This window comes from Pecten maximus, chromosome 6 (genome assembly GCF_902652985.1).
Source record: "Pecten maximus chromosome 6, xPecMax1.1, whole genome shotgun sequence".
NCBI classification, from domain to species: Eukaryota; Metazoa; Mollusca; class Bivalvia; order Pectinida; family Pectinidae; genus Pecten; species Pecten maximus.
The window spans coordinates 8,643,536-8,661,859 of NC_047020.1; the positions used below are offsets into that span (position 1 = coordinate 8,643,536).

At 35.8% G+C, this 18,324-nt stretch overlaps 2 protein-coding genes and 1 long non-coding RNA gene across 9 annotated transcripts in view; 2 read left to right on the top strand and 1 right to left on the bottom strand.

The window, feature by feature from the left end:
• Positions 1–3,269, bottom strand: part of LOC117328874 (kinase D-interacting substrate of 220 kDa B-like) — a 41,375-nt gene extending 38,106 nt beyond the window's left edge. The window contains 1 exon segment of the mRNA XM_033886462.1: positions 3,153–3,269. The gene's annotated coding sequence lies outside the window, so the exon portion shown is untranslated.
• Positions 3,270–3,281: 12 nt separating this feature from the next.
• On the top strand, positions 3,282–18,152 carry LOC117328875 (protein POLR1D-like). 7 transcript variants are annotated; one of them, XM_033886470.1, is made up of 5 exons: positions 3,282–3,414; positions 12,548–12,622; positions 14,347–14,662; positions 14,700–14,773; positions 16,660–18,152. In XM_033886470.1, the coding sequence occupies exons 1-4, from the start codon at positions 3,392–3,394 to the stop codon at positions 14,709–14,711; spliced, it is 426 nt and encodes a 141-aa protein (XP_033742361.1). In that variant the 5' UTR covers positions 3,282–3,391; the 3' UTR covers positions 14,712–14,773; positions 16,660–18,152. The 7 variants fall into 7 exon arrangements, with proteins under 7 accessions (XP_033742361.1, XP_033742355.1, XP_033742358.1 ...); XM_033886464.1 differs by lacking the exon at positions 16,660–18,152 and adding exons at positions 15,218–15,402; positions 16,104–16,615 and having other exon boundaries at positions 14,347–15,106; XM_033886467.1 differs by lacking the exons at positions 14,700–14,773; positions 16,660–18,152 and adding exons at positions 15,366–16,068; positions 16,104–16,615.
• LOC117328876 lies at positions 7,954–11,133 on the top strand. The gene is made up of 3 exons (XR_004533073.1): positions 7,954–8,807; positions 8,919–9,000; positions 10,714–11,133. It is a non-coding gene; the product is annotated as an uncharacterized LOC117328876 (long non-coding RNA).
• Positions 18,153–18,324: the final 172 nt, after the last annotated feature.

Below are 18,324 nucleotides of genomic sequence, written 5' to 3' on the forward strand. Positions count from 1 at the left end.
CCATTTGAACAAACTTAGTAGCCCTTCATCCCAGCATGCTACAGACCTAATATTTGGTCTGTGGGTCATTTGGTTATCAAGAAGAAGTAATTTAAAGATTTTAGTATAATTGACCCCTGTGACCTTGAATGAAGGTCAAAGTCATCCATTTAGACATACTTGGTAGCTTTCATCCAAGCATGCTACAGATCTAATATTGGGTCTCTGGGCCTTTTGTTTATCAAGAAGTCATTTAAAGATTTAAGCATTTATGACCCCTGTGACCTTGGATGGAGGTCAAGGTCATCCATTAGAACAAACATGGTAGCACTTCATCCCAGCACGTTACAGACCCAATATCAGGTCTCTGGGCCTGTTGGTAATTGAGAAGAAGTTGAAAATGTAAATTGTTTACGACAGACGCCGCCGAACAAAAGGCGATTGCAATAGGTCAACTGAGACTTCGTCAAATTTAAAGTTTGGGCTGGTGCAGATTCTGTGTTTCTTTATCAAATGTGTGTATGAATTGACTGCCTCTGCAAATCAATGCTTGGCCAATCATGAACTACCATGGTAAACCATGTTTGAACATGGTTCTGAGACCATGGTCAACCATGGTAGCAATATTGTTGACCATGGTCAACCATGGTGTATCACCTTTTTAAAACATGGTATTTCACGATTGACCATAAACTTTCATAGTTGACCATCAAAAACCATGGTGACCATGGTTGACAATGGTGGTATTTCGCAGGGGTGTGTTTGACATAGCCACCCAGTATAAAATCTACCACCCACAGGACATGTGCTTGTATTATGGTACGTCGATAAATAAAGGTTGTTTTTTATTCAGACAAACTTAACACAAAATTGGATAATTCAGAAGGCATTATTTTTTATCTTTTAACACATTAACCCATATCCCCATCATATTTTCTGTTCTTAATAGCAAATGTGAGAGAATGGAGTGATTAATATTAAATTTTTAATAAGATCAAAGCTAAGTTGAATATAAAGTTAATATGAATTAAGGCGTTCTAGTAAAAAGGATAGTCCTTTCCACCAGCATACTATAGACATCCTAAAATGTTGTAACAGGAGATAGAAATGCATGACCACAATGGGACTTAAATCAGAGACCTCTAATATAAACTATTGATGGAAGTTCAAACCATTGAGCTAACTTGCCATCGACTTTCAGCCCAGTCCAGTTCTACTACATTCCTCCCTCCTTCAAAGAAGTCTTTGACCACTTAGACATAAACAAGACCCGCTGAGACCGGGACTCAAACCTGGGACCTGTTATCTCTAGATCGACCAATATTAATACAATGTAAACTTAACTATTTCAGCTATTCAGACCAATCATCTGCTACAGCAGATGACTAGATTGCTATGTCTACTATAGTAAGAACAAAAAATTCATATACCTGCCTACACTACTCTCCGGCAGGGTATAAAACATAATTTCTTCAACAATAAATGGAAAAATCCAAATGTTAAAGACACACAGAAATCCGTTCGAAATATTCCGCCGATACAAATATATGTAAAGGTCAACTTCCTTAAATAAGGCAATTAAAATAAATTGATCCTGAAAGATTTCAACAGATAAACATATTCGGAGTTATATACCTCAGCAAAAAAGGTCAAATGTTCTGAAAATCAGTAATTACATAAAGTAAGATGCACTTTCTTCACAACACGTACAAAAACATGTTTTTTTTTAACAGAGTAGCTTCATCCATATATTATATGGTCACAGATACCATATTTGGATCAGCATCCTTCAGAGAGTTCTCCAACTCAAAATATTATGGTGGATTACCGAGACACTTCTGAGTAGTATGTATAATATTTGAGAATGTGCGAAATAAATATTGTCAGATGTGACGGTATATTGGCTATTAAATTAATTGTTAAATTGCATTAAAAATGTTTAAAATATACCAAATATTGGAAATTTACTCAACATCCTCTATTTGTAGCATGTTCAGGGTTCATTGTTTTACAACACCAATGGAAGGGGATCGTAGCTCTAATGATGACCAGGCATAGGGCTGTCAGAAATCGTGTACTAGCTAGGAAGGAGTATAATGAAAATTAACCTGCCAGTACAGTACTAGTGCCAGGCTTCGAACTAGCAGCCTTTCACTCTCATGGCAAACATCCTACCACTAGGCTTAAAAGGGACAATCCTGCTATAGCCTGAGCTAGTAATGTGACCTATACTCTCTACTTTTAAAACTAACCCTCCTTTACAAAGTCTTCGCCTCCGAAGACAACCACAACCCAGGTTCTTTAACTCCACAGAAGCCTCTCAATCTCCTATAGCTTTCACTTGGAGTGGTCATGAGCACCAAAACTGTAATAGGGAGGAGTAATGAAAAATACCTGCCCATGCTGGGCTTCGAACTTAAACATGTTGCTCCCCAGGCAAACATCCTACCACTAGCCTCAATGAAGGAACAACCCTGCTAGCCTGAGGTTAGTTAACTCTGCACATGTATGTACTTTTAAAATCGCAGCTAGAGTAGTATAGGGTACAAGGTAATCTCATAATTATGGAAGTGAAAATCTGCGATAATAATTTAAATAGGAATGTGCTGACTAGCCAGAGTTTCCTCTGACCCTGACATGGTGTCAGGGCCAGAGGAAACTCAGGCTATGTGATGACCTGATCACATGTGCAGTCATCCAGTGAAGTACTAGTGTTTTCTACTACTACCAAGTAATGACCGACTTCAACTCGTTAAAGGTTGTGTATGGAATAGTTGTGGCAAGAAATGGAGAGAACAAAATTACAAAAATTTTGTATGTCTCCAAATGACATGTTATAGTCTGTTTCTAGGTCTATGGGCAATGTGACTATATAAGACCCAAGCTTACTTTCATGACAATAAATGAATAAGAGTTACTATTGCCTGCATGGGTTCTGGAGCATACATATAATTCTATTGAATAAATCGCATTATAGCTATAGCCTACCAATATTTTTTATACCTATGGGATTTCTTTTTAGATAAAAGTGTACAGGTCATTAGGCCTAGCTACTGTACTACTGTATTGTACCTTCCAGAACACAGGCACCTGTACATACAGGCGTGAATTCAACGAAATATTTCTATCAAAAATCGTGTTGAAATTGTGTGCCGTTTATCATATAAACATACCTCTCCAAAAGTTCGCCAGCAATCTGTGACTTAAGTTTTTGATTTGTAAGTAGCCTACAAGGCTGGTGTCTCTGGCTTCAACAGTCTCTAACCACTCTCTAGGCCACCTAGCCTAAATGCATTTTCAGTACGCATGCGCAGTGAAATTGAATTCTGACTTCCGTCAACAAACGCCAATAAATAGTTTATGTTGCACGCGTACGCTGTCTGAATAGGCATACATCGGAGTGCTTTGTGTAATGGACGAAGAGGCACTGGAACGGTACGTTTACTTTATACAGCTCAATGTAATACTAAATATCACTGCAATGCTTCATCCACATGAACACGTTAGGCCCTAACCAGTTAACGTTATGTAATACAATGCTTATTTTAGTAGGGCTAAGCATTATGATCTGCCCAAGCCGGATCATGTGTGAAAAGTCACGTCCTGAGTTGTTTTCTCGCGGCTAGGTTGGAGCCAGCCCGAGCCTATCACGTATATTTAATTCATATACATGTACATACTCCATTCCATGTAAGTGTTATATAATGCTCAGTTTCCTCTGAGTCAGGGCCAAAGGAAACTCGGGCTACCTTGCGACTGAGCTAAAGGGAAATTACCCCTATACTATGTAGCTTGAAGCTAGAAGATGTCGAACCATATATGTACGCTATTCACAAGTAAAACCTGCCACATGATCTTACCATTTAAATATTTTTCCAAAGAATTTTCCTGAGTTTGTTGAGATGTTGCATTGATTTCAACAAAAGTTTGTACTCTCATAATATTAGTTTCAAGTTCATTTTCATAATAATTCCATTTATTTCCGTTGCCGTTTACATGGAAAATCAAAAGTAATTTACTACATGAATTTTCGCAACATCATTTTTTATGATATTTTTGGTTAGTTTATGAATGATCATGATGGCACTATGGCTGCATGGCCCATGGGTAATTTAATTTTGTTGCTAATTTTAATTTCTTCTAATCATAAAGTGACAAGACATGACTATTCAAGTGTGAGCTCCAGACCACTCTCCACAGAACATCTATTGGATCTAGCATTTTTTAGTTAATAAATTAAAAAATAACAATAAAATACACCTAATACCTAGTATAGGTACATATTCTATACAGTACTAGTATAACTTATGCAGGTATGTTTTATGTATTTTAGCCCACTGTCATCACACGGTGGGCTTTCCTTATAATTGCCTTATAACTTCCCAGTTTGAGAAAGCAGGTGACTATGTATATATCTTGGATTTCATCATCATCATCATCAATTTGACAGTTGAAGTTTGTATCTACCCATACCAAAAAAAGGTATAAAAAGTTATAACTTTTTAGTACCTTTTTAGTACCTTTTCTGTACCTTTTTCAAAAGGTACAAAAAAGTTATAACTTTTTTGTACCTTTTTGAAAACTTAGAATTTATGAATGTAACTTTTGATAACTTTTTTGGACTTAGACAATTTTAGATGTAACTTTTTTGTACCTTTCTAGACTTAGAAAATTTCAGGTATAACTTTTTTGTACCTTTTCTGGACTTAGAAAATTTCATGTATAACTTTGTGTAACTTTTCTGGACTTTGAAAATTTGAGGTATAACTTTTTTGTACCTTTTCTGGACTTTGAAAATTTGAGGTATACCTTTTTTGTACCTTTTCTGGACTTAGAAAATATTTACAACATCTGAAAAGATTGATTAATTTTAGCAAAACTTTGCTGGACTTAGAAAATTGCATGTATAACTTTTTTGTACCTTTTCTGGACTTTGAAAATTTCGGGTATAACTTTTTTGTACCTTTTCTGGACTTAGAAAAATTTACAACATCTTAAAAGACTGATTATTTTTAGCAAAACTTGTCTGTATCTTTTCTGGACAACCATAAGATTACTAAATAAATCTTATGTTTGCTTATGACACATAATAATTACTGTAAATGTAATCACAAATAATTATACAAGACAGTGACAGTGAAATTCTATTACAGGTAATTCAATCAATATAAGCTCAATCCCCATTTAAATGGAAATCTTAATTTAATAATGTACATACAATTGATTAAAATACAATTATCAGTGAACTGTAGGGAATTTGTGATGGGTCAGAGAGGCGAATCGCCTTTAGAAGACCTCAACGACAGGTAAGCTAGGTAACAGGTGATTGGAATCCGAAATGTGTGTTGAATTGTCCATGCATAGATAAATTTTTCATTCCAGAGAGGCATCAAAAATATTTTGATAAATAACATACATATAGATTTAAAATTAAACAAGAGATCCTAGAGGGATCTTGGCGCCCACCATTGAATGATCTTCATAGGTTCCATGTTAGATTGATCTTTTCTCTTTTTTTCCCTTCCTCTTACTAATCTGTATAAATTGAGAAACATCCCTCCAGTGCTTTTTAAACAAGGGAAACTTATATATGAAATTTGAGATTTGGCTATAATGGTTGTCTGTCGACAATGTTTTCAGATTGGTCCAAAAATGCAATACGACGGACCAAGGAGAACCTACATATGAAAATTGAGAAAGATTCCTTCAGTTCTTTCTGAGAAATCTCGATACCAAACTTCAATTGTCAAAATCCAAGATGGCTGCCTGTCGGCCATCTTGTTTTCCAATCGGTTCCAAAATGCAATATGCATAACTAGGCACCAAGGGGAACCTACATATGAAATTTGAGAAAGATCCCTTTAGTACTTTCTCAGAAATAGCGATAACAAACTTCAATTGTCAAAATCCAAGATGGCTGCCTGTCGGCCATGTTGTTTTCTGATCGGTTCCAAAATACGATATGCATAACTAAGCACCAAGGGGAACCTACATATGAAATTTGAGAAAGATCTCTTCAGTACTTCCTCAGAAAAAGCGATAACAAACTTCAATTGTTAAAATCCAAGATGGCTGCCTGTCGGCCATGTTATTTGGTGATCGGTCCCAAAATGCAATATGCATAACAAGGCACCAAGGGGAACCTACATATGAAATTTGAGAAAGATCCCTTCAGTACTTTCTCAGAAATAGCGATACCAAACTTCAATTGTCAAAATACAAGATGGCTGCCTGTCGGCCATGTTGTTTTCCGATCGGTCCCAAAATGTAATATGCATAACTAGGCACCAAGGGGAACCTTAATATGAAATTTGAGAAAGATCTCTTCAGTACTTCCTCAGAAAAAGCGATAACAAACTTCAATTGTTAAAATCCAAGATGGCTGCCTGTCGGCCATGTTATTTGGTGATCGGTCCCAAAATGCAATATGCATAACAAGGCACCAAGGGGAACCTACATATGAAATTTGAGAAAGATCCCTTCAGTACTTTCTCAGAAATAGCGATACCAAACTTCAATTGTCAAAATACAAGATGGCTGCCTGTCGGCCATGTTGTTTTCCGATCGGTCCCAAAATGCAATATGCATAACTTGGCACCAAGGGGAACCTACATATGAAATTTGAGAAAGATCCCTTCAGTACTTTCTCAGAAATAGCGATACCAAACTTCAATTGTCAAAATACAAGATGGCTGCCTGTCGGCCATGTTGTTTTCCGATCGGTCCCAAAATGTAATATGCATAACTAGGCACCAAGGGGAACCTTAATATGAAATTTGAGAAAGATCCCTTCAGTTCTTTCTCAGAAATAGCGATAACAAACTTCAATTGTCAAAATCCAAGATGGCTGCCTGTCAGCCATGTTGTTTCCCGATCGGTCCCAAAATGCAATATGCATAACTAGGCACCAAGGGGAACCTACATATGAAATTTGAAAAAGATCCCTTTAGTACTTTCTCAGAAATAGCGATAACAAACTTCAATTGACAAAATCCAAGATGGCTGCCTGTCGGCCATGTTGTAATCCGATCGGTCCCAAAATGCAATATGCATAACTAGGCACCAAGGAGAACCTACATATGAAATTTGAGAAAGATCCCTTCAGTACTTTCTCAGAAATAGCGATAACAAGAATTGTTTACGGACGGACGGAGGGACGGACGGACGGACGGACCACGGACGCAGGGCGATTTGAATAGCCCACCATCTGATGATGGTGGGCTAAAAAGGTATTCACTTTTAATTTATTGCATTTTTAGTACAATATTCACACCCTTGAAATGCGTTTTTTTTTGGGGGGGGGGGGGCAGTTTTTTTTAAAGTTTATCTTTTTATCTCAGTGGACCAATCATTGCTCAGAGGACGTGAATAATTACAACTTAGCATTGATAAGTCACGACATGAACAAAATCAGTTGTTATAAAAGATAAGCAGTTCGTTAATCCCAACACAGACGTTCATAAACGTACGTACATAGAACATGATGATATAATTTACTTCACGTGGGACGATGGGTCGCTCACCCACAAAAATATTTTCCGGAAAACCCAAGCTTCATTCATCCCAATGGGATTAATATAGCATGGTCTTTGTCAGTACATCGCATATTTTCTGGATGTTTGCGCTTTTGACATTAAATCTTGTAGTAGCATGCACAATTATGCCGCATTGGACACAAACTCCAGCGGTAAACAAACACACGTGTGTAACACTTGTGTCATTTTGATCGTCCAAACTCTCAGACGCTTTGATTTAACTCCATATAAGTAAAGCGTTTTTATGATCTCGATATGACGTAAATTGCAATAAACATTTTAATCTGAAAACAGCGCACACGATGTTTTGTCAGTGAACACATTAAACAAAACAATCAATTGGTCATATATCTATAAGCCAGATCGTCAGATTATTCACAAAGGACATCTGCAGGAGAATTGATCTCGTAGCATTTAATACAGTAGCCTAGTGCTGTTACTGAAACGTGCACATCATGTGTGTAGGCTACCTCACGAAAAGTGGGACCACGCACCAAAAGTTAACCGACCCCGTCAGACACAAGCTGATCACCGAAGACCTCATCCTCGGGGCATCAATTAGAATATAATTAGCGGCAGTCTACTGTACCGAACTCATTGAATTTTGTAAATACCTGTGTACCTGAGGAGTGTCCAGTTCACCTGCTGACATAGCGGTGTCCTGGGGCGTTAATTAATTAGTTACATCGTTGTCATGCCTGACTGCCTATGATTTGTTGCATTGGCCAGTTTACCTGGGTATCTCACCTGTGCACAATATTATCGGTATCAAGAATATAACCGAACATATGACACGTTAGTTTCTCTGTACAGACACTTATGCATGTGTGCCATCATGTGCACTGTGAAAGAGTACGATGTTGCAGTAATCATAATAATAATTAAATAAAAATATATAACAACAACTAAAATATATATATATAATAATATCGATAGGATTTCTCATGATATCGTAGGCGGCCTAATAACTTTATTCGACATTTTTCTTCTTCGTTCACTTGGCCCTACTGTACACATGTATACCCACCGCCAGGCGGCGCTCCCTTCAGTTTAGCGGGAGATTTGTATTACAAGTGGCGGCCATTTTGTTTGTTTACGGAAACGTGATGAAAGCTTAGGCCTAGAACAAAATCACGTTATATATACAGTATATATTGGCGACATTTAATTTCCCCACTCACGGAATACAATCGACAAACTGGGAACAGAATATCAAATTTCGTCTAGCTTTTGGCGACTTATGATACCCCTTTCACCGGCAAACACTGAATTATCGGACAACATGAAATCAGGGTAAGTTATGTTCTTATTTGTCTTCGAATCGCAGATTTTGTCGCTCTCGCGATCGTCATACATTAAACAACATTGAGTGAATATGTTCATATGAAATACTTCATGTTTCAGGACTAAATTCACCAGCATTCATGATCCTCGGACCACCCGCCCCCTACGCACAGCCGATTTATAAATGTTGCATCTTTCAATCGTAAGTTTAATTTGCTTGCCAAGTGATTATTTTTTATCCTTCACCTTCACATTCAGGGTCAATATTATGATATATTTAAAATGGATTCACACATATATGTGGCCATACGCGTTTTTCGTTTATGGCGTTTGGTATGAACGTCCCAAAGTATATATAATATACTTCGTTTTTCAATGGATTTTCTTGAAATTCGATACACTATATATTGGGGTGTAGGCAATAATTCGTCAGCTATTTTACCTGATAATTTTTTTCATGTTTTCCCGTACATTTGTTACTATTTTTTACTGAAATAGACGAATATATGCACCATAATTTATGGTAAGTATGAACATTTTGTTCTTTATTCCTAATTATACGCACAACACTATTTTTTTTAAATGTAATTAACACGCAATTAATATCTACGGAATCGGCTACGGTAAATTAAATATATATAGAAATGAGAGGGATTGTTACTTGTTGTGTGCGTGAAATTTCAAGGAAATCCAATAAAATAAAGTCCTAATTGAAAATTTGTCAAAGTATTTAAAATAGATCTACAAAGTAAAATCTATATACAATTTTAGCACATTTTATTTATTATACATAGACCATTGGAAAATTTGAGAAGAATCTTTCTTCTTTTATTTTATGTGAATTCATTTAAAATGTTTTATTGCTGAATTAACACACATTGATTACTTTCACCATCAGTTTCCCTTTTAAGTTGATCATCCCCGCCCCCAATATATTAGCTTGTATGCAATGCAAGATGGCTTACAGGCTGTCATTTTGAATTTTATAATTTTGAAGTTTCTCAGAAAGTTATTTATGGATCTTATTCAAAAGAAACATTTTAGGCTTCTGCTTTCAAATTAATAAGATCTAGAAGAAGAGAAAAGTGATTCCTTATTTGGGAATCACTTTTCTCTTCCTTCTTAGGCTAAAGAACAGTCTTGTATATATGATATACCAGGTATATAAAATTGATATTTATATAATAATTATACAATTACATGATATCTCTGGGGGTATCTTCTTTTTGATTTGACATGATAAGTTGTGTTTGTTAGCCTATAGTAATTACCTCTGTCTCCCAGCCCTCTAATTTTGCTGCTGTCTAATAATTCTAGAATTTATTGACAAATTTACACGAAATGGGCCAGGTACAGTTCACAAAATTATGTCAAAACCCAGGGTCAAAGCTCATGAAGGTCATTAGATTGAAAGGTCAAGGTAATTTTTTTTTCTTTTCATCAATATTTTGTTTTGGCATGATGAAGCAAATTTAGTTGGAATTAAACTAGGTGTAAACTGACAAGGTCAAGGTCAAATTTTGCGTTTTTTCACCGATTAAATATTTTGTTTCAAGGCTAAACAAAGTTGGTCAGAATTAAACAATATAATAATGCATGGAGTCAACTGACCAAAGGTCAAGGTCACTTGGTCAAAGGTCAAGGTCAGATTTTGTTTCAATATAATTCCAACCAATATTACTCGGTGATTTAGGCAGATGGGTTCTTGATGATTATGGGAGATATATATTATTTATTGCCTCATGATGAAATTGATGGGGTCCTTTAAATTTTCAGTGTTCTAGTTAATAAATTATAATAACCCAATTAACTCTCAGCCTGTCCTAGTTATTAAGTTATTACACCGAAACCAGAGTTACAATATGTAAATAGATCACTAACTGTTTTGTTTTCTTTTCTTTTTGATGGACTATAGAGTGTCAATCCCAAGAAGAACCCTGATCAGCTCCTGGAAAAATCAGTGTTCTTGCAGTATTGTCAGTCAAATCTCAAGGAAAGGATCCCAGAAGAGGAACATTTACATTATTTCAGACTTTTTTCTTTCCTGTGTAACAATGCCTCAAACAGCTAACACATTTTATATAGTATACAATACAATGTGTATTAATAACAGTCCAGTTAGAGTGCTGTGTTATGCAGTAAAAATACTTAATTCTTGATGACATGTTGGTTTTATGTTTACATTAAACGGTAGTTATAATATATACTAAAGAAACATAGTGGATAATGCCTTGTACAGGAGCAGGAGTATGACAGTGTAATAGTACATGACTGCTGCGTTCATCCATGGAAGGAATCTGTTATTCGAAATAAAGCTTTCCATGAGGACGAAAAATAGTGCTTTTGTTAGTCTTTCAAGAAAATGTGCAAAGTGAAAGGAGATTTCCGTGATGTTTTTATGAATAGTAATTCATTGGTCTAGAAGACATGTATTTAATAAGTATATTTCTGGATAAAAAAACATTCTGAAGCAAAATCTTTTTATATTTTTCTGTACCTTTTCCATACTTTTTCTGTAACTTTTCTATACCTTTTTTGTACCTTTTCAGTACCTTTTTCATACCTTTTTAGTACCTTTTGTGTAACTTTTTAGTACCTAGAAAAAGTTATAACTTTTTTGTACCTTTTTCATACCTTTATAGTACCTAGAAAAAGTTATAACTTTTTTTTAACTTTTTAGTACCTAGAAAAAGTTATAACTTTTTTGTACCTTTTTTATACCTTTTCTGTACCTTTTTAGTACCTTTTTTGTAACTTTTTAGTACCTAGAAAAAGTTATAACTTTTTTTTAACTTTTTAGTACCTAGAAAAAGTTATAACTTTTTTGTACCTTTTTCATACCTTTTCTGTACCTTTTTAGTACCTAGAAAAAGTTATAACTTTTTTGTACCTTTTTCATACCTTTTCTGTACCTTTTTAGTACCTAGAAAAAGTTATAACTTTTTTTTAACTTTATAGTACCTAAATTATACCTATTTTTGTGTGAAATGTAACTTTTTTATACCTTTTTTGTACCTTTTTTATACCTTTTTTGTACCTAATAAAAGTTATAACTTTTTTTAGGTACAGAAAAGTTATCAAAAGTTATAACTTTTTAGTACTAGATTGGAACCGCTGTTTAAACATGGTTCCAATCTAGCATCAAAAGTTATAACTTTTTTGTACCTAAAAAAGTATAACTTTTTTGTACCTTTTTTTGGTATGGGTAGTCTTATGTATTTCTTGAAAAGAACTGGAGAGATATTTTTCAAATTCCACATGTAGATTCCCCTTCAGCCCATATAGTTATGCCCATTTAATTGTGAGTCTTGATTATTGGAAAAACAAAATGGTCGACCCCAATGGCAACTATGTTGTCTTTTGACAATTCTTGTTATAAAGGAACCTGCCACTAATTAGTTTGAGAGTCCCCCCCCTCAACCATGTTTTTGTTTGATAAGTTCAATAAGGATTTTCTTTGATTAGAGTTCAGAGATTTGATCCAATAGTGTAGCCAGCACTATACACAATGTAGCTACTCTAGCTACCACGTAAGTGTAGCTCTGTTGTTTGTTATTTACCATGGTAACAGTTTGTTTAACCGATATATACGGTAGCCTTTTAATTGTTTGAATCAGTCCCACCTCCCTGCTTCTTTGTCATGTCAATTCCACTAAGGTACGTACACATACAAATTGTTTATTTGTATTTTGTATATTTGAATATTTTGATAGGTTACTGGTTTGCAATATTGAATTTTTTTTTCTCAGACTAGCAGTTGAGGAGATACTTAAAGAAACAAAAAGAGGAGCTGAAAGAGCCAAAGAATTTGGTGCATTGGGATGGTATGTTTGTTTATTATCATTCATATAATGATAAACAGGACAATTTTACTTAAAGCCTCTCTTTGTTTTTGTTTTTAAATAGATATAAAACTTTATCAATTTAAAGTTCTAATTTGTGATGGGTATATCTTCATTTAATTTCCTTAAATCTGCTCAGTTACGTCAACAATTCGTAAATACCATAAATTAAAGTATGTAATAAACATCTTAAAATAGAGCCAAACCTAGTCTGCATGTGCATGTCAAGTTACATCCCTGGATAATAAACAGAAAAGCATGGGTTTGTTTATAAAAATGCCAAGAAGTTTCACTGTCAATTTATGGTGGCTTTTCACATATAACCTATCTTATATTTTTGTCTAAAAAACTCACATTGACTTTGTAAAACATAGATGGTGTTGTGATTTTGCCCACACCTTTTCTTTGCCTTTACAATATATAAACAAGTACGTCTGATCGACTTTGGGCTTTAATTCTGGTATATGTGGCTTTGATCGTGATCGCCAGTCCAACATTCTTCAAAACAAACCAGTTTGCACATGCATACATGACATATTTTTGAGGCTCATTTACAAATAGAGAGTGGAGCACTACATTAGAGATTCCCTGTAATCAGTGGGTAGTTTTCCCGGTTTTAATTGCAATTATGAAAGTCTATGGTATTGATTCTCACATTATTTTATCTTTGGGGTATGTATTCTCTCATTCAACATATTTTTGTGATTTTGTGATAATTTAACATATGATAGGCTTTAATCTATATAAAGAGACAATTTGGTACATCACAAATGTTTTATAATATATGGGATATTTCTACCCAATTCATGCATGTACAGAGAAATTTGGTACATGGATAGGAGAAAATCTTAAAACAGCAGGATATTTTATTATCTAATGATTTGAGTTGGACCCACTTTACATCCTAAATTATTATCTGGTTTTGAATATAAAACATCTAAGTCATCATTTATTTTAGCAAATGTGAAAAAAAAGAAATATGTGTGTATCAAATATATAGCACTATATGCCTAAGCACCTCTTAGGTTAATTTTGGAAGTCTACAATTTCTTCATCTCGATCAAGACATTGCACTAATTATGTTTGATGAGTTAATTTGTTGACCACTTTTACCTTATTATTGATGATACAACATACATGGAGAGGAAGGCTTATTTGTGAGGAGGCATTTAGTCGCAGAGAAATATGGAGAAGTTTCTCTTACCTTTGAAAATAAGACTGGTCCTCGTCTTGGGAATCTCCACCAGAGGGGGATATTCTGAAGTTGCCAGACATAAGGCTTGTGGAGTCTTTGGCAGTTGTTTCACCCCCAAGGGGGTGAATGATTATTTTTCTCTTACCCTGTTTACCGTCTCATGTATCTATTATTGACGTTACATTAATGCAAGGAAACATGACGTGATAGAATTGTCGATGTGGCGTCACTGTATTGTCGTCGTGACATCATGGTATTGTTGCATTTTTTGGCATGAGGAAATACAATAGTTGAGAACATGCAAAGAGCGTTTGTAGCTTGTATCAATGTCACATTTTATAAATTTTTGTTAATCTGTTTTTATTGAATATGGGGATTATCCAGGAATTCTTCACTTGAAGTTAGTGTTTGAAATGTGCAGATCATTGTGATGTTGTTAATAATATTTGAGCCCGATTCATAATGATCACATTGGTATTTATGTATTTTTGTCTTTTTTCTCACAATGTAGGCAGAAGCCAGCTGTTCCATCAACAAACAAGAGATTCCTGACCAACATGATTCTCAGTTCTGTAAATGACTCGAACAGAAAGAAAAGAAAACATTCAAATGATCGAAATTCACCTAGGGAGGATAACTCTGAAAATAAATTAACAATTGAAAAGGACAGAGATTCATACAGTCATCAGTCTGAAAAACATAATCACAAGAAGAAGAAGAAAAAACATCGTCATTCTGATGAAATTCCCAAAAGTAAACACAAACACTCCTCAAAGAAGCACAAATCTGGGCATAAACACAAGAAACACCACAGACACAGAGACAAGGTGAAAGAATGAGTGATAAACAGGGAGAATAGACAAGGTGGAAGAATGAGTGATAGACAGAGAGACAGGACAAGGTGGAAGAATGAGTGATAGACAGGGAGACAAGACAAGGTGAACGAATGAGTGATAAACAGAGAGACAGGACAAGGTGGAAGAATGAGTGATAAACAGGGAGACAGGACAAGGTGGAAGAATGAGTGATAAACAGGGAGACAGGACAAGGTGGAAGAATGAGTGATAAACAGGGAGACAAGACAAGGTGGAAGAATGAGTGATAGACAGGGAGAATAGACAAGGTGGAAGAATGAGTGATAAACAGGGAGAATAGACAAGGTGGAAGAATGAGTGATAGACAGGGAGAATAGACAAGGTGGAAGAATGAGTGATAGACAGGGAGAATAGACAAGGTGGAAGAATGAGTGATAGACAGGGAGAATAGACAAGGTGGAAGAAAGAGTGATAAACAGGGAGAATAGACAAGGTGGAAGAATGAGTGATAAACAGGGAGACAGGACAAGGTGGAAGAATGAGTGATAGACAGGGAGAATAGACAAGGTGGAAGAATGAGTGATAGACAGGGAGACAAGACAAGGTGGAAGAATGAGTGATAAACAGGGAGACAGGACAAGGTGGAAGAATGAGTGATAGACAGGGAGAAAAGACAAGGTGGAAGAGTGAGTGATAGACAGGGAGAATAGACAAGGTGGAAGAGTGAGTGATAGACAGGGAGACAGGACAAGGTGGAAGAATGAGTGATAAACAGGGAGAATAGACAAGGTGGAAGAATGAGTGATAGACAGGGAGAAAAGACAAGGTGGAAGAATGAGTGATAGACAGGGAGAAAAGACAAGGTGGAAGAATGAGTGATAGACAGGGAGAATAGACAAGGTGGAAGAATGAGTGATAGACAGGGAGAATAGACAAGGTGGAAGAATGAGTGATAGACAGGGAGACAGGACAAGGTGGAAGAATGAGTGATAGACAGGGAGAAAAGACAAGGTGGAAGAATGAGTGATAAACAGGGAGACAGGACAAGGTGGAAGAATGAGTGATAAACAGGGAGAATAGACAAGGTGGAAGAATGAGTGATAGACAGGGAGACAGGACAAGGTGGAAGAATGAGTGATAAACAGGGAGACAGGACAAGGTGGAAGAATGAGTGATAGACAGGGAGACAGGACAAGGTGGAAGAATGAGTGATAAACAGGGAGAATAGACAAGGTGGAAGAATGAGTGATAGACAGGGAGAATAGACAAGGTGGAAGAATGAGTGATAGACAGGGAGAATAGACAAGGTGGAAGAATGAGTGATAGACAGGGAGAATAGACAAGGTGGAAGAATGAGTGATAAACAGGGAGAATAGACAAGGTGGAAGAATGAGTGATAGACAGGGAGACAGGACAAGGTGGAAGAATGAGTGATAGACGGAGAATAGACAAGGTGGAAGAATGAGTGATAGACAGGGAGAATAGACAAGGTGGAAGAATGAGTGATAGACAGGGAGAATAGACAAGGTGGAAGAATGAGTGATAAACAGGGAGAATAGACAAGGTGGAAGAATGAGTGATAGACAGGGAGAATAGACAAGGTGGAAGAATGAGTGATAGACAGGGAGAATAGACAAGGTGGAAGAATGAGTGATAGACAGGGAGAATAGACAAGGTGGAAGAATGAGTGATAAACAGGGAGAATAGACAAGGTGGAAGAATGAGTGATAGACAGGGAGAATAGACAAGGTGGAAGAATGAGTGATAGACAGGGAGACAGGACAAGGTGGAAGAATGAGTGATAGACAGGGAGACAGGACAAGGTGGAAGAATGAGTGATAGACAGGGAGACAAGACAAGGTGGAAGAATGAGTAATAGACAGGGAGAATAGACAAGGTGGAAGAATGAGTGATAGACAGGGAGACAAGACAAGGTGGAAGAATGAGTGATAGACAGGGAGACAGGACAAGGTGGAAGAATGAGTGAATAGACAGGGAGACAAGACAAGGTGAACGAATGAGTGACACATGTACAGTTGACTACTGGACAAGGTGAATGAGTGAGTGTCATATATAGGAATAAATAGAGTAAGGTTTTGGAGGAGTGAGTGATTGCAAGAGAGAAAGAATAGAAAACGGAGATATTGAGTCAGAGGGATACTGGTAGATTATATGAGAATCAGAAAGTTAGAATTTGTTGGTGAAGTAAAAGGTAATAGCTAGCTATATAGGGTACATCAGGAAGTGGATATATGGAGTAATGAATCCTAACCAGGGTCTACTTATGTAAGGAGGTCTATAATGCTGTGTTATAGTAATTATGGATGGTAGGCAATGTAAAGATTTAAGGTGTATTGTCAGATGGAAAGCAGACAAAACTTATTTTTTTCTGAAAGGAAAGTGTGGTTCAAAAAGACAGGAATTTATACTTGACACATGTACTTTACCTGGTTAATACTCACATATATATAGAACTCGTTTATTGTTTGACAGAATTAGATAACAAAGAAAAGGGTCAATTACAGTTTTATTTTTGTAGATTGATTGTCACCTAAAGAAAAGAGCCATGCAAATTTTTTGTATTCATTTATAAAACAATTTCAATCGTCCAATACGTCCAATACAAATGTCATTTCAAAGATGACAAAAATTGAAGGATATTATAAGCAATCCTTAATTTGAAATTGATGTGAGTAATTTCATGATATTCCTTAATAGTTTATTTTTTAGCTGTTAAATGACCTGCCCAAAGGGCAAGTGAGCTTATGTCTTGGTGCAGCATCCATTGTCCGTCTAGCGTCAACTTTTCTTTTAAATAACTTCTCAAAAACTGTTAAGCACAGATACCTGATATTGGTCATGTGGCATGCTGGGATGAAGGGCTACCAAGTTTGTTCAAATGAATAAACTTGACATATATTCAACGTCACAGGAGTCAAATAGGCTAAAATCTTAAAAACAACTTCTTCTCAATAAACAAGGCCCAGGGACTTGGTATTGGGTCTATAGCTTGCTGGTGTGAAGGGCTACCATGTTATGGTAGTTCAAATGAATACCTTTACGTACATTCAAGGTCACAGTGGTCAAATATGTCAAAATATTAAAACAATGATTTCTTGATAACCAAGAGACTCCCCAGATCTGATATTGGGCCAATAGTATGCATGAGTGAATTAAGGCTTACAAAATTTACTTACATGAATAAACCTAGATAGCCTTCTCTAATAATTTAATAAGTGATAATTAGCATTTATTAGTATCTACTGTACATATACATTACCTAGATCAACTTGAAAGTTGCTCTAGTAGCAGATGAGCAATTCAGGCCCATTGGGCCTCTTTTTATATTGAATATCTGTTTAGTTTCCCTAATGTAAATGACATTGGTATTTTATTGTATATGTGTCAAACAGAGTTATCTTCCTTAAGTTGTTAACAGCTTAATTGCTAAATTGTTCAAGGTGTAACTATTTGTTAAGTAAAGAGAATTTTCATCCAGAAATGTATCTTGTTCTTTTTGGTTTGTGTGACATACAGAATAAATCAGGAGTTTAAGTTTATTTCTTCATTTAGAGATTGATGTAGTAAAGATTGGTTACTTATTTGTCAGTTAACTGGTAAGTCCTATGCTAAACAGAACATTATCATGTTCCTGCTAAGTTGTCTGTTCTGAT